Source organism: Haliaeetus albicilla, chromosome 23 (genome assembly GCF_947461875.1).
Source record: "Haliaeetus albicilla chromosome 23, bHalAlb1.1, whole genome shotgun sequence".
NCBI classification, from domain to species: Eukaryota; Metazoa; Chordata; class Aves; order Accipitriformes; family Accipitridae; genus Haliaeetus; species Haliaeetus albicilla.
The window spans coordinates 24430967-24451535 of record NC_091505.1 but is presented as its reverse complement, the minus strand read 5'-3'; the positions used below and the strand labels follow the sequence as shown (position 1 = coordinate 24451535).

The following is a 20569-nucleotide window of genomic DNA, read 5'->3' as shown; positions in this document are numbered from 1 at the left end:
GCTTGGATGCTAAGGGGAACTGGAAATATTTTTCATCCATTCTAGCGTAGTTCTTTCATCAATAAATTCCCTGATAACAGCTATGCTGTTGTATGTTGTGATGCTGCAAGAGGCTTCCAAGACAGTGAAGCTACAGAGCATGATGAATTTTACTGATTTAGCTCTGTTTTTGTTCTCCATCAGTGATACAGCCACGGAGGTTGGTGTAGTGCCGAAGGTGGGGGGAGCCCGATGGGGCTGTGAATCGTCCGGCATCACCCTGCTGTCTGCGGCACAGCCAAAATCCTGCAAGCCCCCAAACCTGACTGCACGTAAAGTGGGAACCAGAACACACTGGTGGGGAGATCACTATCCTGAGTGGTTCTAAGGGAAGCAGCTGCCCTCTAGAGGGAGCGGGACCTGGGTTAATTGAAATTTCTTACGAAAGTGCAGAAAACGGGCTTCCTCCTAGGCGCAGGGACAGCCAAGGCAACCTCTTCGCGCTGTTGCGAAACGCGGTGCGGAGGCCACTGCAGGGCTGTGATGGGCGGCGTGTCCCCTCTCCCCCTTCTCTACCACCCACCTTGCAGGGAGAGGACCTGCACAGAACGCTTGCAGCCTCCTCGTTTGCAAGAACTCTTCTAAATCTGTGTATCAAAAAACGCATCTCAAAGATGTTATTAATAATGGCAGTGCTATGTTCGCTAGGTATTGTGAATTGTGTATCACTGTACTGAAAGATTTCTTTCCAGTATACGTACGCTATGGTTTTGTCTAGCTTTCTATTATTCAGCCCATGTGGCTTTTACCACTTCCCTCCGGAGTCTCCACTGAAGTCTAATAGTCCACATTGTTAGAAAACGTTTCCTGATATTCAGCTGCTTCTTCCTTCTATTCATGCACAGCAGAATTGCAAGCTCCTGCCCGGTTGCGCCTTCAATTGTTTTAGGTGCTCCAGGCTCCTTTCAAACTCTGATTTTTTACCATCAGAACAGAGATTATATTCACCAGTTTCTCGCGTCCTTTGGGTTTGTTTTGTTGAAACTTAATATCCCTCCAGCGCTGTGCTCCGAGGTGCTGTCCTTGCTACTGCGCGGGGAAGTCAGCCAGCGCTGGCCCGCATCGTCTGTTGTTCTATGTTTGCTCCATTAACTGCTCTGCAGTGGCTCTTCCTGACATGGTCACTCTTCGTGCTTCCCAATTCATCTGGTGAAACTCAGTTTCCTCCAGTAAAACACCAGCACTTACTGAAGCCATTTTACGGTCTGACTACAGCCGCCCCACAGCCTCAGCCCAGGGAAGCTGCGCTGTGTGAAATACGGGTACGGTACCTCCTGCTGACACCAACAGCCGCTGCAGGTCCAGTCACACCAGTCAAACAGGGCGCTCTTTGCTAAAAAAACCAGGCTCCACCATGCCTGGAATAGGAGCCATTGGCTGGCTATCGCTGGGATTCAGAAGAAGAATGAAATGACTCTATTTCACCTGCTTTTCATTAAAACCTGCTCTGGTCCCCGCTACGGGAAGACAAAGTCGCTTCAGCTTCCCCTTGGGGACATTCGAACATCATCCTCCACCGTGACAGCAGCAATGTCGCGTAACTCTGAAATCAGGCTCCTCATCAGCCGGTGCTGGCGGTGGCTCACGCAGGCAGCCCAGCAGCTTTGCTGGAAAACACCTGCTCTGTTTTCCTGGGGATAAGATTTCGGCATAACGGGTGCCTCTTGTCAAAACAACGGTATACGTTACCGCGTGTTTATTAAAGCGGGGACTCTGAAGCATGCAGAGTCCTTTTGAACTTAGTAAAAAGAATCAGCGAACCCAGATCCCACACCAAATTAGGACAGTGAGTTTCTGAACTCGTTCTGGTGGAGAGAATAATCAGGTTATTTCTTTCTTGCCTGAAGTAACTCCTGGATGCAGTTTCTTAAGGGAGACATTATCGGCTAGATTTGGTCATGCAAAATTGGAAATTGTTCCACGTTATGGGGAAAATGACTAATGAGCAGGGAGTCTGCAAAATGAATCCCTTCTCCGTTGACAAGAAAAATTAAAGACTCTGAAACTACTGAGACACACTTGGAAGAGGCCGATTAAATTACTGCAAAACATGGAAAGCAAAGGGAGAGGCGTGCCTCGAGGCACGGAGAGGACATTGTCCAAAAGACTGACATTCTTCGAGCTTATTGATGATGCTACATAGCAAAGAAAAGCAAAAGTTTAGGAAAAAATGCATGTTTTGGAGGAATATTCAGTTCAGGCACTTGGTGCCACCAGAAGCTTCTATTTTCCTGACCTAGCAAAGAGTATGAACTTCTGATTTACTTTTCACACAACGAAACACATTTCAGCAGCTCATAATCTAATGCCTTTGCTTTGAGTTAAGCGCATTTAATAAAGGCAGGCCCTCAGGACCCATGAGAATGCAAAGAGTTGCTATTGGATGGGTCTAAACATCAGAGAAACAAATCACAGGTTAATTGCTTAATCCAATCCTTACCCGGATGGACCATATGTGTGTTTTAGCAGACCGTGTTCACACTAGAAAACTGTCAGTGCTGAGAGCAGCAGGGACTTTCTGGACACTCAGCCATTCCGCTGCTGCAAGTAGCACTTTCCCCTGCCCCCCAAAAAGCTTTGATTTGACTAAATATTTGGAGAAGAAATATCCTGTCATTTATTAGCAAAAAGTCCTGTTGGATTGGAAAGTGATGGAACTTTAAGTGCTGGTAAGTTGACAAACCAGGGTTTTCAGATGAAGCCTTCTTAAATTTGCAAGGATACTGATTCAAATAGGCACTTGCTTTTTTTTTTTTTTGCCATCTCACTACAGCATTTAAAATCATTAAAAAAGGTCCTTCTAAATGCATATTTAAAAAAAGAAAAAAACATACACAGGATGAGGCTTTGTATTTCCAGTTGATTCCAAAGTGATTTTTTATGGCTTTGTTATAAAACTCTTCAAAAAGGATTTCAAATGGAAGAACTGACAAACCATTAAGTATTAGTAAACACTGCAGCATTAGCGAGCTCCTGAAGGGTTCTGCTACCTCTGCTCAGGAATTTTCCTTCAAAATCTTTTCCAGCAGAGACTGTGGTTTCTGTAAAGTAACATTTTTTTTTTCCAGGAAAATGTCAGTATTACTGATTTTTTCCTTTAGCTTTCCTGGGGCACATTTAAATGAAATACACCATTCTAACAGAATTGAACCTGTTGGTCTAATTATCCAAATGTTTCCTTTGGGGTCACCCAGACATTAACCGTATTCCATAGGAGCTGTGTAGTCCTAAAGCCAGCGCTTAAAAAAGCACGAGACCTTAGGAAGCGGTGTTCCTCATAGGATGAGCGAATGATACAGGACATCATATAGATGTATTGCAGACAGCCAAAATTTCTAAATACAACCAAGTTTGTAAGCTCAAGGGGAAGGTATTTTGGCAACATGGGGTTTACCTGCTTCTCCAAGGAGGGTCCTTAAACCACTCCGGTGCTGTGTGATGGTCCATTTTGACCACAGCAGCTTAACAGAATCTTGTTCACAGACTCTTCTCTACGGGAGGGAGGGCTCTGCGGGGCCTCGGAACATCTGATATGCGCTGCCGTATCAGGGTTAACTAAAGCCATGCAATATTTAGCTACCAAATGACAAATTAATTCTGCTGTTGTAAGAAAGCAAAGGAAGGAAACAAGCCTTGCCAACGAATAGAGGAGGAAAGGGAAAAGCTAATGTCTCTATCCTATATATTCTAGTGGTCTTTAAAATGCAATTTTGATTTGGTTTCTGCTCTTTGGCTCCTTTTGAGTGCTCCTAAGTGCCCTGAAGTAAGAATCTTGGCACAATGAAGCATCAATTGACTGAAAATAGCCAGTATGTTTGACAGCAGAAGAATTAAGTGTTAATCATCCGGAAATGCAATATGCTAGTCTTCTGGGCAAAACTGTTCCTTAAATTCAGATATTGCTGTCTGGCTGAAATAAATGGAAATATCATATGCCAGTCCAAAAGCCACCAGACCACTGACACAACAGACAACCAAAAACACAACAGAGGTATCATATCAGTAGGGTTTCTATGCATAAGCAGAAAATCTGAGTACTGTAAACAGGGGGTAAAACTTTTGCTTAAACATGTTATGCCTTCTCAGCAGCCGTGGTTTTCAATAAGATAACAGTCCAGTTTCCCTTGTTTTCCAAAATAACTAGAGATTATTGATGTACTGCCAATGTTTTAACAAGGAGAACTCACTAAATCCCACCCTGTCCCAAGTCTAAGATGAACACCATGGGATCAGGGTGGGGACAGCAAATGAGTTGTGCAAAGAGGAGAGATGAAGAGCTGAGGAGTCTATTCATTGTTTTTCCATTTTAAAGAAAACACTTGCCTGTAACTGTAACCAAGAAGAGAGGCAGCCACCTCCTTTTTTCATGTTTGGCAAATAAACCTATGTTAAGGGTACTTTGTTGGAAATGTTTGTACTTTATTTATTTAAAAAAATATACTGAGTACATTGATAGCACAGCATTTGGCCTATTTAAACTGGTGTGGAGAAGGGTAAATACCTATATGTATTGCTCTGTGAAATGTGCCTTAGAAGGGAGCAGAAATATATTGCTCTGGGGACATTTGCTTTTTCGTTAATACCAAAACTTTTTTATGTCCCATAGGGGAAAATGCTGAGATTTTTTTTTATGATTTCTAGAGGCTGGAGAGTAGCATCATGGGTCACCCTAGAGATCCCACTTTTCCAGCTTCTAGTTTTGGCTATACCTAGCAGAAAAAGATGCTCCTTTTTAACAAAAAAAACCCAGAGTAACAGGTATAACCTGCTCACTAGAGATGCGATTGAATTCAATGGCAACCACGGATGAAGTTGGAACCACTACAATGGTTTAGAAGGATGGACTCCATAAAGGGCAAAAATACCATCCCTGGTCTCCTGTTAGGTTAAAGGTAACATAATAAGGAGCAGTTCCTGAGAACCCTTGAAGTTCACAACAGCTGAAGACTTTTGTTAGGAGGGTTTAATTAAACCAATAACTCTAGAGAGGAAGCAAACATCCCAGATAGGTACAGCTGCCTGGTTAAATTCCAGCAGCATCAAAGTTGGCATGATTGCCACGTTCAGGCTAAATACTGTAAGAAGCACAGAAATATTGTTTTAAGATTTATGCTGCATGCTTCAAGGAGTAATCAGTCTCCTTTCTAAAGGGTTTGCCCAGCGACTGGTAGTTTTGAAGGCTGAGACACAAGATGTTAATCTGCAAAGGGTTTCAGGCAGCTCATTCTAATCTGTAGCAGTACACACAGCTCCAAACCATGCAAACCACGCTTCTTTCTGTAAAAAGGGTGATTTCAAATGCAGAGGTGTTGTTTAATCTGTCCCTGCTGAGAGCACTCACACTCGCATAAGAATGGGCCCCGGGGTGTGAAAAGCAGCCAGCCTGAAAATGCCCACAAGCCATGAAGGGCCATAGCTGATTTCTGTATGCCAGTTTACTGGTGATACTGGTGGATTTTGCATCCTGAGCCTTCTCCCAGCCTGCATACTCCCCCCCCATCTGTCCACAAGTGACAGTGGTGGCCGATGTCTTTGGCCATCCCTTCACAATTTACCCAGTTTGGCTGTCATCTTTACCAGCTGAAAAAAGGAAAATGGACCTCTGACCATTAGGAGCAGGAAACATCTGCACCTTCGCCATTTGCCATCCAAATCCACACTCGTGTTTTCATATGTTTTATTAAACTGTAAGCCCTCGGAGGATGAGGTTTTGCAGACTGGAGTTAGGCTGTTATATGAGATATTCAGGAAGTTATTTGCATCGACTGGATAAAAGCCTGTGGCAGCTGGGCGTGCTGCAGAAGCAAGTCAGAGACCGCTGCATCAGCCACCAGCCCAAGGAATAACATTAGTTCCAGCTTCACAATGAGTTGTTTACTGGCCTTGGCTGCCTGTGGGAACAGCCGAGAAGAGTGGAGGAAAAGGAGAGACAAACACAATGCGAGCGAGACACGTTAGGTGGGAGGCTGGGCTTTAAAAGCAGACTCAGGATTTCAAACCTATGGAACTGGAGAGGGCTGAAAAAGAAAGAAAAGGGCACCAGCTGCTCCACAGCATAAACAGGCGGAGGCAAATAAGCCGTCTGCTGCATTACTCCTGCTGCCAGAAGATCCTCTTTCCCTAGCTGAAGGGCTGGTATTAAAGGTAAGAGATAAAAATAAAAAGCTTTTAGCTAGTGGCTCTGCTGAAAGGCAGATTCACTGAAAGGCAGCAGCAGCTCCCGGGGTGAGCTACACAGTCAAAAGCAGCAGTGCTTCCCTAGAGTATTTGTAATTATGTCCCTAAACATTTGAAAGCCTACAGGTTTTCCAGCAGGAACCCGGGTCTTTCAGAGCAAACTGCTGGGGGACAAGAGTCCAGACTGTTCTAGTCAGCTCCTTTGAGAAGATTTAAAAAAACCCAAACCGACCCCAACCGAAAACCCAACCCCTTTCTAAATCTGTTTAGAAAGGCATTTTATTTTCACGGCCAGCTTTGCTTTGCAGACCCAACGCTTTCCCGCTCCCCCCCCTCCTCCTCGCTTTTTTAATTGGAAGGAAAAACAATTACAGCCGTGCGAAGGAAAATCCGAGATTTAAACAGCTTTTCCCCTGCTCATTACCATCCCCGGCGTGGAGGCGCGGGCACGCTCTCGCAGGCTGTCCCCGCCAGCTAATTGCTCAGGAAATCCGCGTTACCCATTGTGGGGCTGTCCTTAAGCTGCTAATTCTGAACTGGGAGCTGCCTTGGCTGGGCAACGCTCTGGAAGGGAATACAGCCCCGCGAGAGGGACCCAGCAGAGACCGGGGCGCGGGGCGGGCTCAGGCACTAATAATACATCCCTACCCAATGGAAAGCGTTTCCTATCGAGACCCCCAAGAGTTCCCCCAGCCCACAGACCCTGCCCAGACATTGGGCCCATTCTTGTGTCCCGTTTCCCAAGACATGATGGCTGCAGCCTTCAGCAGTTTTCTTTCCTCTCCGAACAAAGGAAGGCAGACAACTACCAGTCGCTTTAGATTTTAAAGATGAACGGGTAAACTTTTAGAAAGTCGAGCACGCAGATCTTCCGCGTGGGACTAACTCGGCTCACGTTCCACGCACACAAAAAGGATAAATGTGGGCTGTCAGGGAGGAATCGGGCTGAAATCTGCCGAGTCGTGGGCATGATCTCAGCCCCGGCTGCTCTGCCGTGGTAAGTTTCTGCTTCCTCGCTTTTGAACTCAACAGAAAAGCATCCAGATTTCATGTCAGCTCTGAAAAAAGGATTGCAGTGTTTTCTGAAATCTGAAGGCTCAGACAAATCCGGGGGTTAAAACTAGCCGGGGATGGGCTCGAGTTGTACATTTCAATGGAGATTAGCAATGTTTTTTCTATACAGCCAGATCTCATTCCTCATACTTGAGCTATGCTATGGTCGGGATGGGAGAGGCGAATGTTTCTGTTTAAAGTGAGAAAGATGATCTCCAAGTTTTTGGAAGGTAATTACTATGTGAGCTACTCCTCCAAACTGTTGCAGTGAAAATTGATATAATTCACATTGTAATTTTCATTGTGTCACTGCAGATGACAAGTTAAGGACTTTTCTAGCCTTGTTGTTTGTTTCAGATTTGCAAAAAATATCCCTTGGTTAGGGCGTCTTTTTTTTGTACTTGAAGTCAGTATCATAAAGACACTTTAAGCTTAAGAAAGGATTGCATGTAAATGTGGCATAAACGTAGACTTTCAACTTACAATGATACATGCTTTCAGCTTCATATAATGTGAGAACTGGTTCCTACAAACTGTATTACAAATTAGGAAGTAAGTTATATATTTGATACTGCAAAACTTAAAAGTGTTATTTATCACTGTGGCTTTCATTTATGGCTAAAATCTACTCCTTTTAAGCTTAGTGGCAAAATTCCATGAGAAAAAGTCAAATACAGCTCTAAACAGATAGAAAACCTGGTGTCAGAAGTAAAATGAATGATGAACAACATACTTAATCTAAAGGCGCAGCTGTTTAGAAGAAATAGGATTTAACACAATATAAGCCCACTGCAGAAGAATTTGCAAGAAAAGTTTGGGTTTTTTAATGGCACTCCTCAATCTTTGTTTGAGAGGAGACAATTGTGTGTTTTTGTATTGCTCCCCTATATGAACAGAACAGTAAAACCCAGAGGATGGGAAGTGCAAAGTTCACAGGTTGGTGATAAGGATATTCCCCCCTCGTAGCACTTTTCCATCTTCTTTCCCTTACTAGCATTCTGAAAGCCAAAAAAAACCAGGCAGGAAACTAACCTTGGTAACTTTAGGGGCTTCAAAGCCTCTGAATTGTAAAAGAAAGTCCTGAAAAACATGGGAGGGAGGAAGGGAGGGGGAGGCTGAGCATGCATTTCACTTTAATCCTTTGAGACTAAAAATGAGACTCCTCCTTAACTGGGGTTAGGTCAATTGATAAAAATCAGTGTCTTTCAAATTCTGGAGTTAGGAGTTCAGCTTGTACCAGACAGACAAACAGAACTAATGCCTGAACGCAACTACCCATTCACTTTCATTCAGAGTATTGTAATGAGAGGGGAAAAAACCCCGTGAAAAACCCTCGCCTCCCAGTTTTCTGAGAAGCAGTGATCGAAACATTCACTGTGCCTGAGCGCTGCAGCTTGTGCCAGAGAGAGGATGCACTCCCAGCTGTAAGATGGTTGCCCTCCTCCAGCCTGTGACCTCATGGCTGGAGCACAAGAGCAGGAGTTAAGGCAATTTTACCCAAACCTTGGGCCAGATCCTGGGGTAAGGGTGCACTGTAGGAGGGTATGTTACTCCTGGAACAGGGTGTGAGAGAACATTGCTCCCTGGAGAGAGATGTACATGGCAAAACAATTTGGGACTCAGTTATCGTGGTACTGCATTGGCACTTATAGCAGCCATACGTATTTATGCCAATGTTTGTGATTCATCTGTGCAGGCTGTGCCTAACTCTGCTTAAAAGCATATTTGAGTATCGGGGCTCTATTGACTGATGCCTGAGTGTTGCTGGCCAGGTGCACACAGATGATGTGGTGGTCCCAGCGCGACAGCTCACACAGTGCTCCAGGATCACAAATGAGATGCCAGTGAGCCATCCCGTCTACGGCCTGGGGTGGGTGAGGATGGCTCCTGGAGCACAAATCCAGCCTCAATAGGTCTTTCCAGGTCAAGTGTGTGTGCAGAGGCTCACTCTGCTCCTTCACACATTGCTCCTCCTCCGTAAATAAGGATCCGATTTAGTCTCAGGGAAGGGGAGCCATCACCTTTTGTGAAAAGCAAATTTGTCCCTTGAAAAGAGGAGCTCTTTATTCGTGAGAACAGACAGTGGCTCTGCAAGACTTCCTCTAATGCACCTTCTTCTCAGTTCAGTCCCATAAAAGGGGGTAAAGATCCACACCGCTCCAGAGCCAAACTAGCCTTAGCTGACCCCAGCTGCAAGGAGAGTTTTCTGCATTATTTGTAATGGTTTGGTTTGGTTTTGCAGAAAAAGGAAAGTCTCTTTATCTTGGCAAGTGAAGCTGAGGGACATTCATCAGTCCCTAAGCCCCGAGACAAAGGTGCGTGCTAGCAACAGAGCAGATTGCTTTCTCTGTACATAACATGATCTCATAATACTTTGAGTACCTATTATGCCCGTAAATAGATAGCCACGACGGAAGCTCTTATTTTCACCTAATTATATTCCCATTTTAATTTCTTGAACTCGCAGATAACACACCATCTTCCACCCCAGCATGCATTTGCTTTTACATGGTAAATGGATATTGACCATAAGAGCAGCATCCCTTATAAAATACCGAAATGTCATTCCCCTTCTCTCATCTCATTATTAGAAATCTGATTTCTAAGAAACTTCACTGCAGAAACATCAGTCACTGGCTGACATTTGATATTTTTGCATTGCAAAGTGATTTCTTATTTAACACATTAGTGCAAATTTACCCTCTGTAGCACTTGCTGAAAAACAGCATAGCTGTGTGCTGTGCTTCCTCACGTGTCCTTTCATTATACACCACTGAATATTTTTCAAGACCTTAATGATTTTCCCCCAGAGGGGGGGGTGAGGGAGATGACATGAAAACCCCAGTCATGCCTCCAAATATCTTGCTGAGAAACATACACCAAGGAGAAGAGGGAGCCTGGTGCTCCAGGAGGGGACCATGTATCTCCAGCGCTTGGAGGCCAGACCACTGGAGCAAATGAAACTAAGGCTGATGATACCCACCCAGTCCATACTGCTGTCAGAAGAGACTTCTCAAACCTTCCCCTTTCCCCCCAGAATAAAGCAATTTGAGAGAACAAAGCCCTGTTTTATCAACTCCCTCCAGTAAATAAATGCAGGGCACAGATCCTTTAAGGTCCTGAGCACCGGAGCAGAGTACAGATTGCCTTCTGCCCTGCTGAAGGACTGTGCTCAGCACCCACAAGGAAACCAGCCGTACGTCCTTGCACCCAGTTTAGCTTGCAAAAGCTGAAATAGGTGTTTGTGCTGTGGTGCTGGCAGCTGGATGGAAACTTGTTGGTGCTAATGTATGCAAGGAAAAAAAAAAAAAGGCCTATAATTTTTTGGATAAACAGAGGTGAAAGTTCAGCTCTCCTGCTTCAGCAAAGGGACTGCAGAGGAACCATCCCAGAGCCACGGTCCTGGGTGAGAGCGGTCAAACAAGGCTCAGGTGAAAGGACGGCTTCATGCGGCTGCAGGCGCCTCGCGAGGAGCCGAGGAGAGGCAACAAGGAGCCAAAAAGCCAAGCAATCACCAAGGAACCACTGGAAATTGTGTCAGAGAAAGCAAAGAAAGGAAGCTTTTTGGGCAGGACGCTGACTGGAAAGCATTTTGGAACCATAAGCAAATAAACTGAGTCCTGTTGTTGGATTCCCCAGTGGTTCAGGGAAACAGGACTCTCTTATTTTTGATTTTTTTTTTTTCTTAACCACGCTTTGTAAATAAACAGGGATACATCAAAGACATAGCTACCTCCATCACCAACTTCTACTTCTGAGTGAAAATAACCTGTAAATCTTCAAGTATTGGGTCAAACAGTGTAACTCTGCTTGTCATCAGTTCATCATTTTTTTCTTTGCATCTAAATCTTCTCTTATTGGGATTTCTATTGAATCTAGCAATGCTATTATAAAGCAATCTCCCCTTAGTGAGACACCTGAGAGTGAAAAAAAAGCAGCATTCCTACAGTCCTCTATCATCAGATTGATGTTCCTTTGCAAGCAAAAAAGTCCCTCTTACAAGAATAAAAGAATGCAAACTTTGCTGGGAAGTTTGGGGTGAATTCTGTCATTTCTGGTCTCCAGACCAGACTCTCTGAAGGCCGTAGTGGATGGGGAAGGCCAAAGCGCGTCAAGGGTTAAAGGAATGATGTAAATGGAGAGAGACATTCTCAGTGAAAACAAAAAGAGAGTCATGCCCTGAGGATCAGTGTCTGAATATGGGGTAAGTCAGTTCACTATTCTCTTCAGAAGGAAACATTTTAATTAGCTCAATACAAAACAGATACAGCACAGAGAAGTCACCATGAGCAGGAAATGCTTTGTAAGTCTCAGAGGACAGTTAGGAGACAACGGCTGCGCTGACCAATTAAAAAAAAAAAGGAAAGAAAAAAAGAGAGCGCCTTTAGGATTAGGTCCGATAGGCTCAAGTTTCCACTTCCCCGTTCCATCTTGGAGAAGAATTAAATTGGGTTCCTGCTGCAATTGTGTTCACCAACTTCCAGGCAACAGAAAGTAGCTGTTGAACTTGGAGGGCCTGCGAGGTTCCCGGAGAGCCCAGGCCACCCCAGGCAGGGAGGAAAGCAGTGGCTGGTGCGCTCTCACCTAGTCCCAGCAGGTCCCTGGGATGACTCTTGGTGGCTGAGAGAAGAGAAATGCCTCATGGGCTCCCATGCTTTGTTTTTCTTCTGTCAAAGAGGATTTGAAAAGCAGACGGTGAAACCTGACTGGAACGATCCCGAGTAATTCAGGATTTCACCTTCCCACCAGGTGCTGGAGATGTTATTACACCCACACCAAATACTGGGGAATGGAAGTACCAGTGGTACGGAAGACCCTTGCACAATAAGTGTCAAAGCCATGAATAAAAGCCTTCCTACCTTGTCGTTTATGCTAACCATCAGAAAATGTCCCCCTTTGCCCAGCATACCAGCTAGGCATTCACTCTGATAAAACGCAGGGAAGAATGGCTCTTTGAAGCTACAGAAACCTTTGCTGGACTTCAAAGTCACACTTCTGTCTACTTTCCTACTGTTCTCAAATTCATCACTTAGGATTAGTAAATGAAAGAGATTAAAGCATTTCTACTTTCCATCGCTTCATATAGTCAATAGTGCTTTGTTTACAGGCAGCTGCTTTGTTTCCCACTGTCTAATCCCACTCTTTCTCCAGCTCCTACCACACGGGGAAGAAACGTAGGCAAATGTTACTGTGAAACTACAAGAAGCTCGGGAGGATGGAGAGCTCACAGCAACTCGGCAAGCTGGTCAGTTTAAAAACCAACCCCAAACTTGACGTCCCAAGCCATTTCCATCCCCAGCCATTTCCCTGCAGTAGCAGCCAGGTCCAGCAACGCCTGCTGTTGCCAGTACAGCTTTCCATAAGCCCACGCTGCTGGCACTGGGAAAATGGAGCCAGCATCGCTGTGCAACACAGTTACTGCCCTGTCAGCCTCAAAAAGGGAAAAGTCAGCAACCAGATTCCCCCAAACTGGAGGTTTGTTCTTACAACTGCTTTCAGGTAATGCTCTCAAAGTTCTTTGCAACCAAAAATAACTAGTGAAGCTTTATTGAAAAGAGAAAGTATTAGTAAGTGGAGATCCCATTGCAGGCACTGAGGTACTGCGAGAGTGGCAAAGCAGCGGGGAACTCAGCGGTGAGATAGTTTTGTTGTGTTTTCCATCGCTGCTTTGCTTTCTTTGAATTCACATTTTGTGGTTTTCAAGTGAACATTTGTAAGCCTTTAGAAATAATAGTTTGGTGGTGTTACAGTTGCTCATTAGCACTGTCATACGATTGTCAGAAATGTTTACTTTTTCAGGTAGAAAAAGTTTCTTGTTTATCTATTAAGTCCATATGCAAACAGTTGCACTATATCTCACCTTACCTATAGTACTCCTACCAGTCTGGAAGAATCCAAGTCCTATAGCCTCATGCAGAATTATCATCTATGCAAAAATCTTCCAGAACCCCAAACAACTCCCCCCCAACCCAACAAAACCTTTTTTGAGCCTTCTGTATAATTAAAGTAGAACGAAGAAGGGAAATAAAACCCAAGAAATTGAAGAAATTATACAGTTTGTGGTTGTAAAGCTGTCACCCTGGGCTCAGTTGTAGAAGTGAGTTGCACATCATACAATTGTTGTACCAACTGGATGAGTAACAGGGAAGTGAAAACCCTCTAATGAATGTAGTTCTTGTCAAGAGAAGGCATAAAGCGCATGCTGTGCCCAAGGAAAATACTTATTTATTGTCAAGGTCTGAGACTATACCAAAACACAACAAGTGCTGCTGTAACCTAGAGACGTTTCTGGACAAAACCCAGAGAACCTCCCCCCCCCAACGCCAGTATCCCTACCTTTTGATCCATCAGGTTTTGGCTTCTGTACCTATAAAACCTTTGTCTCTCAAGATTTAGAGATAACCTGAGTACACATAGCGATAATCTAGAAAGAGATCCTTCAGATTTGAAAGGTTTTCACATTCGGTCTGTATCAGACCTCACAAGAAAACGCTTTGCAGTGTTTAGTTATTTAAATGAACACACACAGGATGTCCTACATATTCGGACTGATAAAGTTACATTCATCTTACATCTCACATGAGAAAAAGAAAACGTGAAGATGCAAAAATGTCAGTCCCAAACTTCATGCTGTTTTTTCTGACCTCAGTTTGATGGACTTGTGGGGAATGAGATGTTCATGAAGCAGAAAGAATGGGCTTAATAGAATTACAGAATCTGATTTTGAAGTGTGCTTTTTACCTGCAGTAATTTTCTGTACTAACAAATGGTTGGTCTGAATTAAGCTGCAAACTGGCTGTTTTGGAGATTTCTTGGGGTGCCAGGTGGAGGAAATAAAAGAGTTGTAAACAGGATACTTGTGCACCATAGGAAGTAATACGTAGAAGTTTTCCTTTATTTTCAGTACATGGAAGACAGGGGATATCTCTACAATAAAAGGCAAATGGAAGTAAACCCTGTCAGCTACTCTGCTGAATCCCACTTCATAACTCTGAGAATAACGGGGTTAAATGAGTAAGCAACAGCTGCTGTAGGTTTACTTGTACCATCCCTGCTACAAGAGAGAATATTCTTAATATTACCACATTAAACAGGCTACATGTTCTGTTATGGCACCAATTCTGATAACAGCCAGGTACATTCCTGCTCTCATGTACTGCCCCCCATTTTAGATACAGGATTTAAAGTTTTGGCCTGCCTAAAATACAGAACAGTAAAGTGGTTTTCTTTATATTCACTTAACTCAGCATTTTAAAATGTATTGCTAGGGTTTTTTTCCCAGCAAGGCAATAGCAGTGGTGAACGTGTGATAAATGAAGAGCATCCTACCACTTTAATCCTTAGTGAAAAGGAAGGAAAGTGAATTTTACATTCAGAAAACTAAATCTGTAGACTCATGCTGCAGAATTTAAAGCACATGGCTGAGTTTCAAAGCAACTTGCCAGCTTGTTTAAACACTTCAGTGTTAGATAGGTAAACAACACAGGCCTGTATTTTAAAGACCATAACTTAGCTAAACAATTGCTGGCAGGCAATTCCCATAGACTTATACACCAGAAAAACTGGTGTTTGACCTTGTGGCTGTCTGATGCAGAGCAGGGAAAAAAGAATCAAGTGATTGAGCATCTTTTCTCCTGTGTAATGAGTATCTGGGTCAGGCTGCTGGCAACAGCCATGTAGGTCAGTAGTAAAGGTAAGCATTTCAAAGCCGCCTTTCAAACCTGCTGTGTCAGGCTGTGTTTTGAGGAACAGCCAAAATCCTGGACTGTGTGCACAGATTGGAAAGTGGAGTTTCCATCAGCCTCCTAGGCACATGGCTCTGTAAGGTTTCAGAGGACACCCAATCCCTCTCAGACCTCCCCAGTTAGACATGAAGCCTGGACTAGAACAGTCTGGCACACCTGGTTTTTACACACTGCAGAAGAAAAGGATCTACTTATGGAGTTTACATTTCAGTATAAACAAAAATTGCTCCTGATGGAGATAACATGCACTCTCTTTCTTTGCTGAAAGGGAGTTACAAGCCAAGAATTTGATGCATTAGGCTGAGGGTTAAGCTAAGAGGCACAGCTATTCCTGTTGGAGCTCATGTATGCTTTTGAATCTAAGTTCTTGCTTAAAGGCATTTCAACTTGTAGGTGAGACCTCCGCTTATTTAGATTACCACCTATTCAAAGGAAGTGCACCTTTGAGATTTTACTACTATCCTTTTCATAAGTTTAAATGTTTGGTATCTTTTTTAGGTCATTTCACAATAAAGTTCATTTAGGCATGAATTAGTAGGAAAAAACCCTGAGATAAGTGCGAAAGCACAAAGGGGTGCAAGGAACATTTTGCTCCCCTACACAGCCCATTCCCTACCCTGCCTATGTGTCCCCAAAGCCCTGTACAGTTTGCATAATGAAGCACTTGCCTACATGCACTGTAGGGAAAGCTCCAACATGGGATCAGTCTCCTCTGTCATTGCCGCAGCAATCCGATAAAGGCATATCTACTTCTGGTTTGAACATTTGCTAATACAGGATATCATCACAAATGTGTTACTCAAAACGCAACTAAAACGAAGGGAGAATTTACTAAATTGGGTGAAGAGCATGTACCAAAGCTGCCTACGATTATCATAGGGAATTCCAGTAGTTCAAGGCTTGCATAGCAAACTCAGCCATAACAGCAAACCAGCCCAAAGCACCACTTCGCTGCCCCAGTCCTGACACTGCCTCAGCCTGCAGAGAGCATGAACCCTCCCTGACAGGAGAGACCTAAAAGTTCCAAGTCATCTTTTTGGATGCCAAAAGGTTCAAGTAAGATGACTTTCAAATTTCTGAGAAGCGAGATCTGGGGATCCTCCCTTACTGCTTTTTTTCTTTACGTCCAACTAATCTGTAAGGGGCAAAGGCAAGGTGCTGCCTGCTCTCTGGGTCACAGGGCTGGTTTTTGTAAAGCCTGCAGTTGTCCAGGCGCTCCCAGGTGAGGGCAGAGCTTGCACCTTCCATCTGGCAAAGCCGTGGCTATTACATCTGTCTCAACACTTGACATTTTACCAGCTGACTCACTGACAGCCTGCGTGCAAGAACAATTGTCAGCGTGAGCTTTTCCAGTAGGAAAACATATGGAAGACATTTGATTTTTATCAGTTTGCATCCCAAATTGTCCTGATTCCATGCTTTCTTCCCCAGTTTATTTGTTTATATGTTGCCATTTCAACCTTTAACACGAGTCAGTTACATGTTTGCTGTTGAAACTACACTGTCAGAGGATCAGTTTCTGGAACGGATCCTACTCTTCACAAGGGTTTCATCTCTCTAAATTACTCCATAGTGGTAGCTACCAAGATGTTTCTTAGATTACAAGAAGATTACAAACTTTGTTTTGTATTTGGTTTGCTGTAGTTTACAAGGCAAAAGGTCTCTCTCTTCGTTGTCCAACTTTGCTCCACATTTCCGAGATGTACCGACTGCAGTGCCCATGTTCCAACTCACAAACCCTCCTCACTCCAGCGAGGGAGACTTTCCAACTGCTTAACCTCCCAGGCCTTAAAAACAATACTTAGAAGAGCAATAAGAGAACATCAAGACAGTTCAGAAAGCACTTATTTCCAACAAACAGCATGCTTACTTCAACTCTACAATTCTCTAAAGCTTGCTGAACAGAGACAAAGTCTTACAAGAGCATAGTTTGAGATTTCTGAAATTTCAGGTTCTGAATGTTGACAGAGAGTAGAAATGAAATGAAGCTGTTGGTACTTAGGGGAGTCCTTTTTGCAAAGCATTTTACATTTGCAAAAAAAAGTCCTTTTGAAAGTAATACCATTTTTGCAGAAATTAAGGAAAAAAAAAGCACCATTGTCCAAAAGTGGCAAGCATAACTTTGGAAAGTATTTCTGAAAAACATTTCTGAAATACAACATTTCAGTTTTTCACTTTGAAAAACATGTCTAAGGATGCTCCTATTTTCAAATAGAAAAAAGGCAAAGCAGTACTTTGTTAACATAGGTTTGGTTTTTTTTAGTACTTCTGCATCAAAAAAGGTTGAAAAACCATAGAACCTTCATTCCTGCACAGTTAAAAGCAAATACTAAAACTTTCAGCTTCTTTCTTCTCTTGTTACAAGTTTAGGTGAACATTTCAGACTGTTTGATTCTATACCTGGGCAATATCGTGGGCCCATGATTTAATTTCTTTCCAAACACACTGGGCCAATTCCATCTCAAATTTTAAAGAAAAACCTTTCCAAGTGGAAAGTTGGAATTAGCAATCACTCTGCTTCCAATAGGAGGACAAGGGAGCGATGGGGGAAGGAAAGGAAAGGAAAGGCTAAGTACACTAACTGCTGTGTTCAACTTTGAAAAATCTCAATAATAGTGAAATTTTTAAAGACTACCTTGAAACCTAGTTACTGGTCTTGTTTGCACATCCAATCATTTAGAAAGGAAAGAGTATGTGTTCTCTTGCACAGCCACTTTAGGGGATAGCAGGTTGCAAGACTGATGGCATCTATTTCTCTCTCCTTTAGGATGAAAGGATTCGTGACAGAGACGTGGTAGCAAGGTGTCAAGCAACCTTCCTGGAATGTGTTTCTTCAGGAAGAGAAGAGATCACTGCCTTATTTTATGGATGTCACTGAAGTAGACTTTGAAGTTCTTTGGAAGCACATCACAAACTTGGCATGGGAAACCACAGCAACAATCATACCTGTTTGATAGATGATTCCTTTAAGTATAACTTGTATGGAGCCGTGTACAGCGTGGTCTTCATCCTTGGTTTGATTACTAACTGCGCCTCCCTCTTTGTTTTCTGCTTTCGGATGAAAATGCGAAGTGAAACAGCCATTTTCATGACAAACCTGGCTGTTTCAGATTTGCTTTTTGTGTTCACTTTGCCTTTTAAAATTTTTTATAATTTCAACAGGCACTGGCCTTTTGGAGATAGCCTGTGCAAGATTTCTGGTACAGCATTTCTCACTAACATCTACGGGAGCATGCTGTTCCTCACCTGCATTAGTGTTGACCGTTTCCTTGCTATCGTCTATCCATTCCGATCTCGCACCATTAGGACCAGGAGAAATTCTGCCATAGTCTGTGCTGGTGTTTGGATACTGGTCCTCAGCGGTGGAATTTCAGCTTCATTGTTCTCCACAACCAACATTTCCAACACCAGCACAACCTGTTTTGAAGGTTTTTCCAAACGTATCTGGAAAACCTATCTGTCTAAGATCACTATATTTATTGAAGTGGTAGGATTCATAATTCCTTTGCTACTCAACCTTACGTGCTCTTCTTTAGTTCTCAGGACTCTCCGGAAACCTGCCACCTTGTCTCAGATCGGGACAAACAAAGAGAAAGTATTGAAAATGATCATTGTGCACGTGGCCATTTTTGTCGTGTGCTTTGTGCCTTACAATTCCATACTCTTCTTGTATGCTCTGGTGCGGTCCCAAGCAATAGCAAATTGCTCCTTGGAGAGGTTTGCGAGGACAATGTACCCAATCACGTTGTGCATTGCAACAATGAACTGCTGCTTTGACCCTTTCATCTATTACTTTACATCAGAATCCTTCCAGAAGTCTTTCAATATAAAAACCCAGATAAAAATGGATTCTCTTTTCAAGACTGAGACACCTCTAACAAAGACTGCACTACCAGCACCACAGGATGAAATAAGTGACCAGGCTATTACAAATGGAGGAGACCCAACATCTGAATCGCATTTCTAGTGAGATGTTTACACATGGAGTTATCCCCCATTAACTTCTGATTAACACCATGTGTGAAATAGTTGTTTCAGAATTTGTGAGTTCACACATGGTGTTAATGAAGAAAAGTTGCTGGGGCATAACTACACAGGTAGACAAATCCTTACACTGGGATGGTCCCATCAGATACAACAGGTGAACATGAAATATAAAAATCCCAATGGATCTCCCTTTGGAGATTACGGATAGGTAACAACGTATGCACCAACTAAGGAGGGAACAGAACAGCTTCTTTAGTCAGAATGTGCCAACATTTGGCATTTTTTTCCCCCAACAGTTGACATGGGACCAGTTGAGAAATAGAAAATTTAATTTTCTTAGAGATATCTGTCAATATTTCATGTCTTTGGGAAATGCATCATCATATGTTAACTCAAAAACTTCACACAATATGTATGTTTGCTTAAAAAGACATAATAAAAGCTTTTGGCTTTTCCTTATTTCACTGCAAGAGTATACATTCTGGTTTTAATAGATACAGGCATGCTGAATTTATTGTATTGAGAGGTTTCATGTGTAAATAATTGTTCTGAGAGTAGGCAAAACAGTTGTCTGGTGATAGAGAGAAAAAATAATAAGCGAAAAGAATAATTAGTAATGCAGTTTTGAAAGAAGAAGTTTAATTTTTGTCAGATTAAGCTGTCTTTTAATTTATTTTAAATGGCACCTCCAGGGAGAAGTAAGGAGCTCATTACTGTTCTGTTGCACCTGGGCTTTTACATCCCAGGAGATTATATGTGACTATTTCTGGCAAGGGCTAGACTATAAAGCCAGCTGAAGGAAAGGGCCTGAAACACCAGAGTTCTTGCAAGGGCAAATCTCCTATGTGGAAATTGAGTGCAGCTGAAGGGCTGAAGAACTAGAGTACTGACCTTAGTAAAGAGCTTGTTTGGATACAGACAGCTGGTGTTAGAGCATCCAATTAAGATAAGATCTTGTAAGTGATTGCTTGCCAGTTTTTGCTATACAGTCAACTAATTAAACTAGAGGGTCTCAAAGTAACTCCAAAAGAAGAGTAAGTAAAACGAGTTAGCCATACTCTTTTCTTAGTCAGTTACAGCAATGTTCTCTTGTTTTTCATATCCTGCATTTCCTTTTATAGATCTAGATGATAGAAATATATGGAAAGTTACCTATCTGTGTGTCATTGCATTTTAACCGTGCGCAAAGTGAAAGCCAGTGCCATGCCCCTTTCCTTCCCCTGCAGGCCTGAACCCAACTGTTTAGAAGGCTTTTTAAAATTTGTATTTCCTTTGGCCGATGAGCCCATTCCAACACTCGCCATAAAATGCATATATTTCAGAGAAGCTGTTTCCATAACTTCAGATCAAAATGCAAAGTGAGGCAAGAAGGATTTTACAGGCTTCGATACAGGCAGGGTTTTCTGTATGCAGCAAACCATCCTTCACAGCGCAGTGCTGTCTAGGGAAGAAGAGGGGACTGTGAAACCATCAACAACTCTGACATGTCCTAAGCTGTGTGAAAGACATGGGGCACCCCTGTTCCACTGCCCTGCCATTAAATGGTTGTTAAAAATTGTACTTAATGA

The 20569-nt window shown here is 43.0% G+C and overlaps 1 protein-coding gene across 5 annotated transcripts in view; it reads left to right on the top strand.

Moving 5' to 3' along the window:
- LPAR4 (lysophosphatidic acid receptor 4) overlaps window positions 1-19460 on the top strand; it is a 28947-nt gene extending 9487 nt beyond the window's left edge. Inside the window, exons 1-3 of one of the 5 annotated variants that reach the window (XM_069811583.1) lie at window positions 5746-6183; window positions 14174-14299; window positions 17782-19460. In XM_069811583.1, the coding sequence (XP_069667684.1) occupies window positions 17935-18981 (1047 nt within the window). In that variant the 5' untranslated portion in view covers window positions 5746-6183; window positions 14174-14299; window positions 17782-17934 and the 3' untranslated portion in view covers window positions 18982-19460. Of the gene's footprint in view, window positions 1-5745; window positions 6184-6346; window positions 7214-14173; window positions 14300-17781 lie in introns of those variants that run through there. The other 4 variants (XM_069811585.1, XM_009918392.2, XM_069811582.1 and 1 more) reach the window with 4 other exon arrangements.
- Window positions 19461-20569: the final 1109 nt, after the last annotated feature.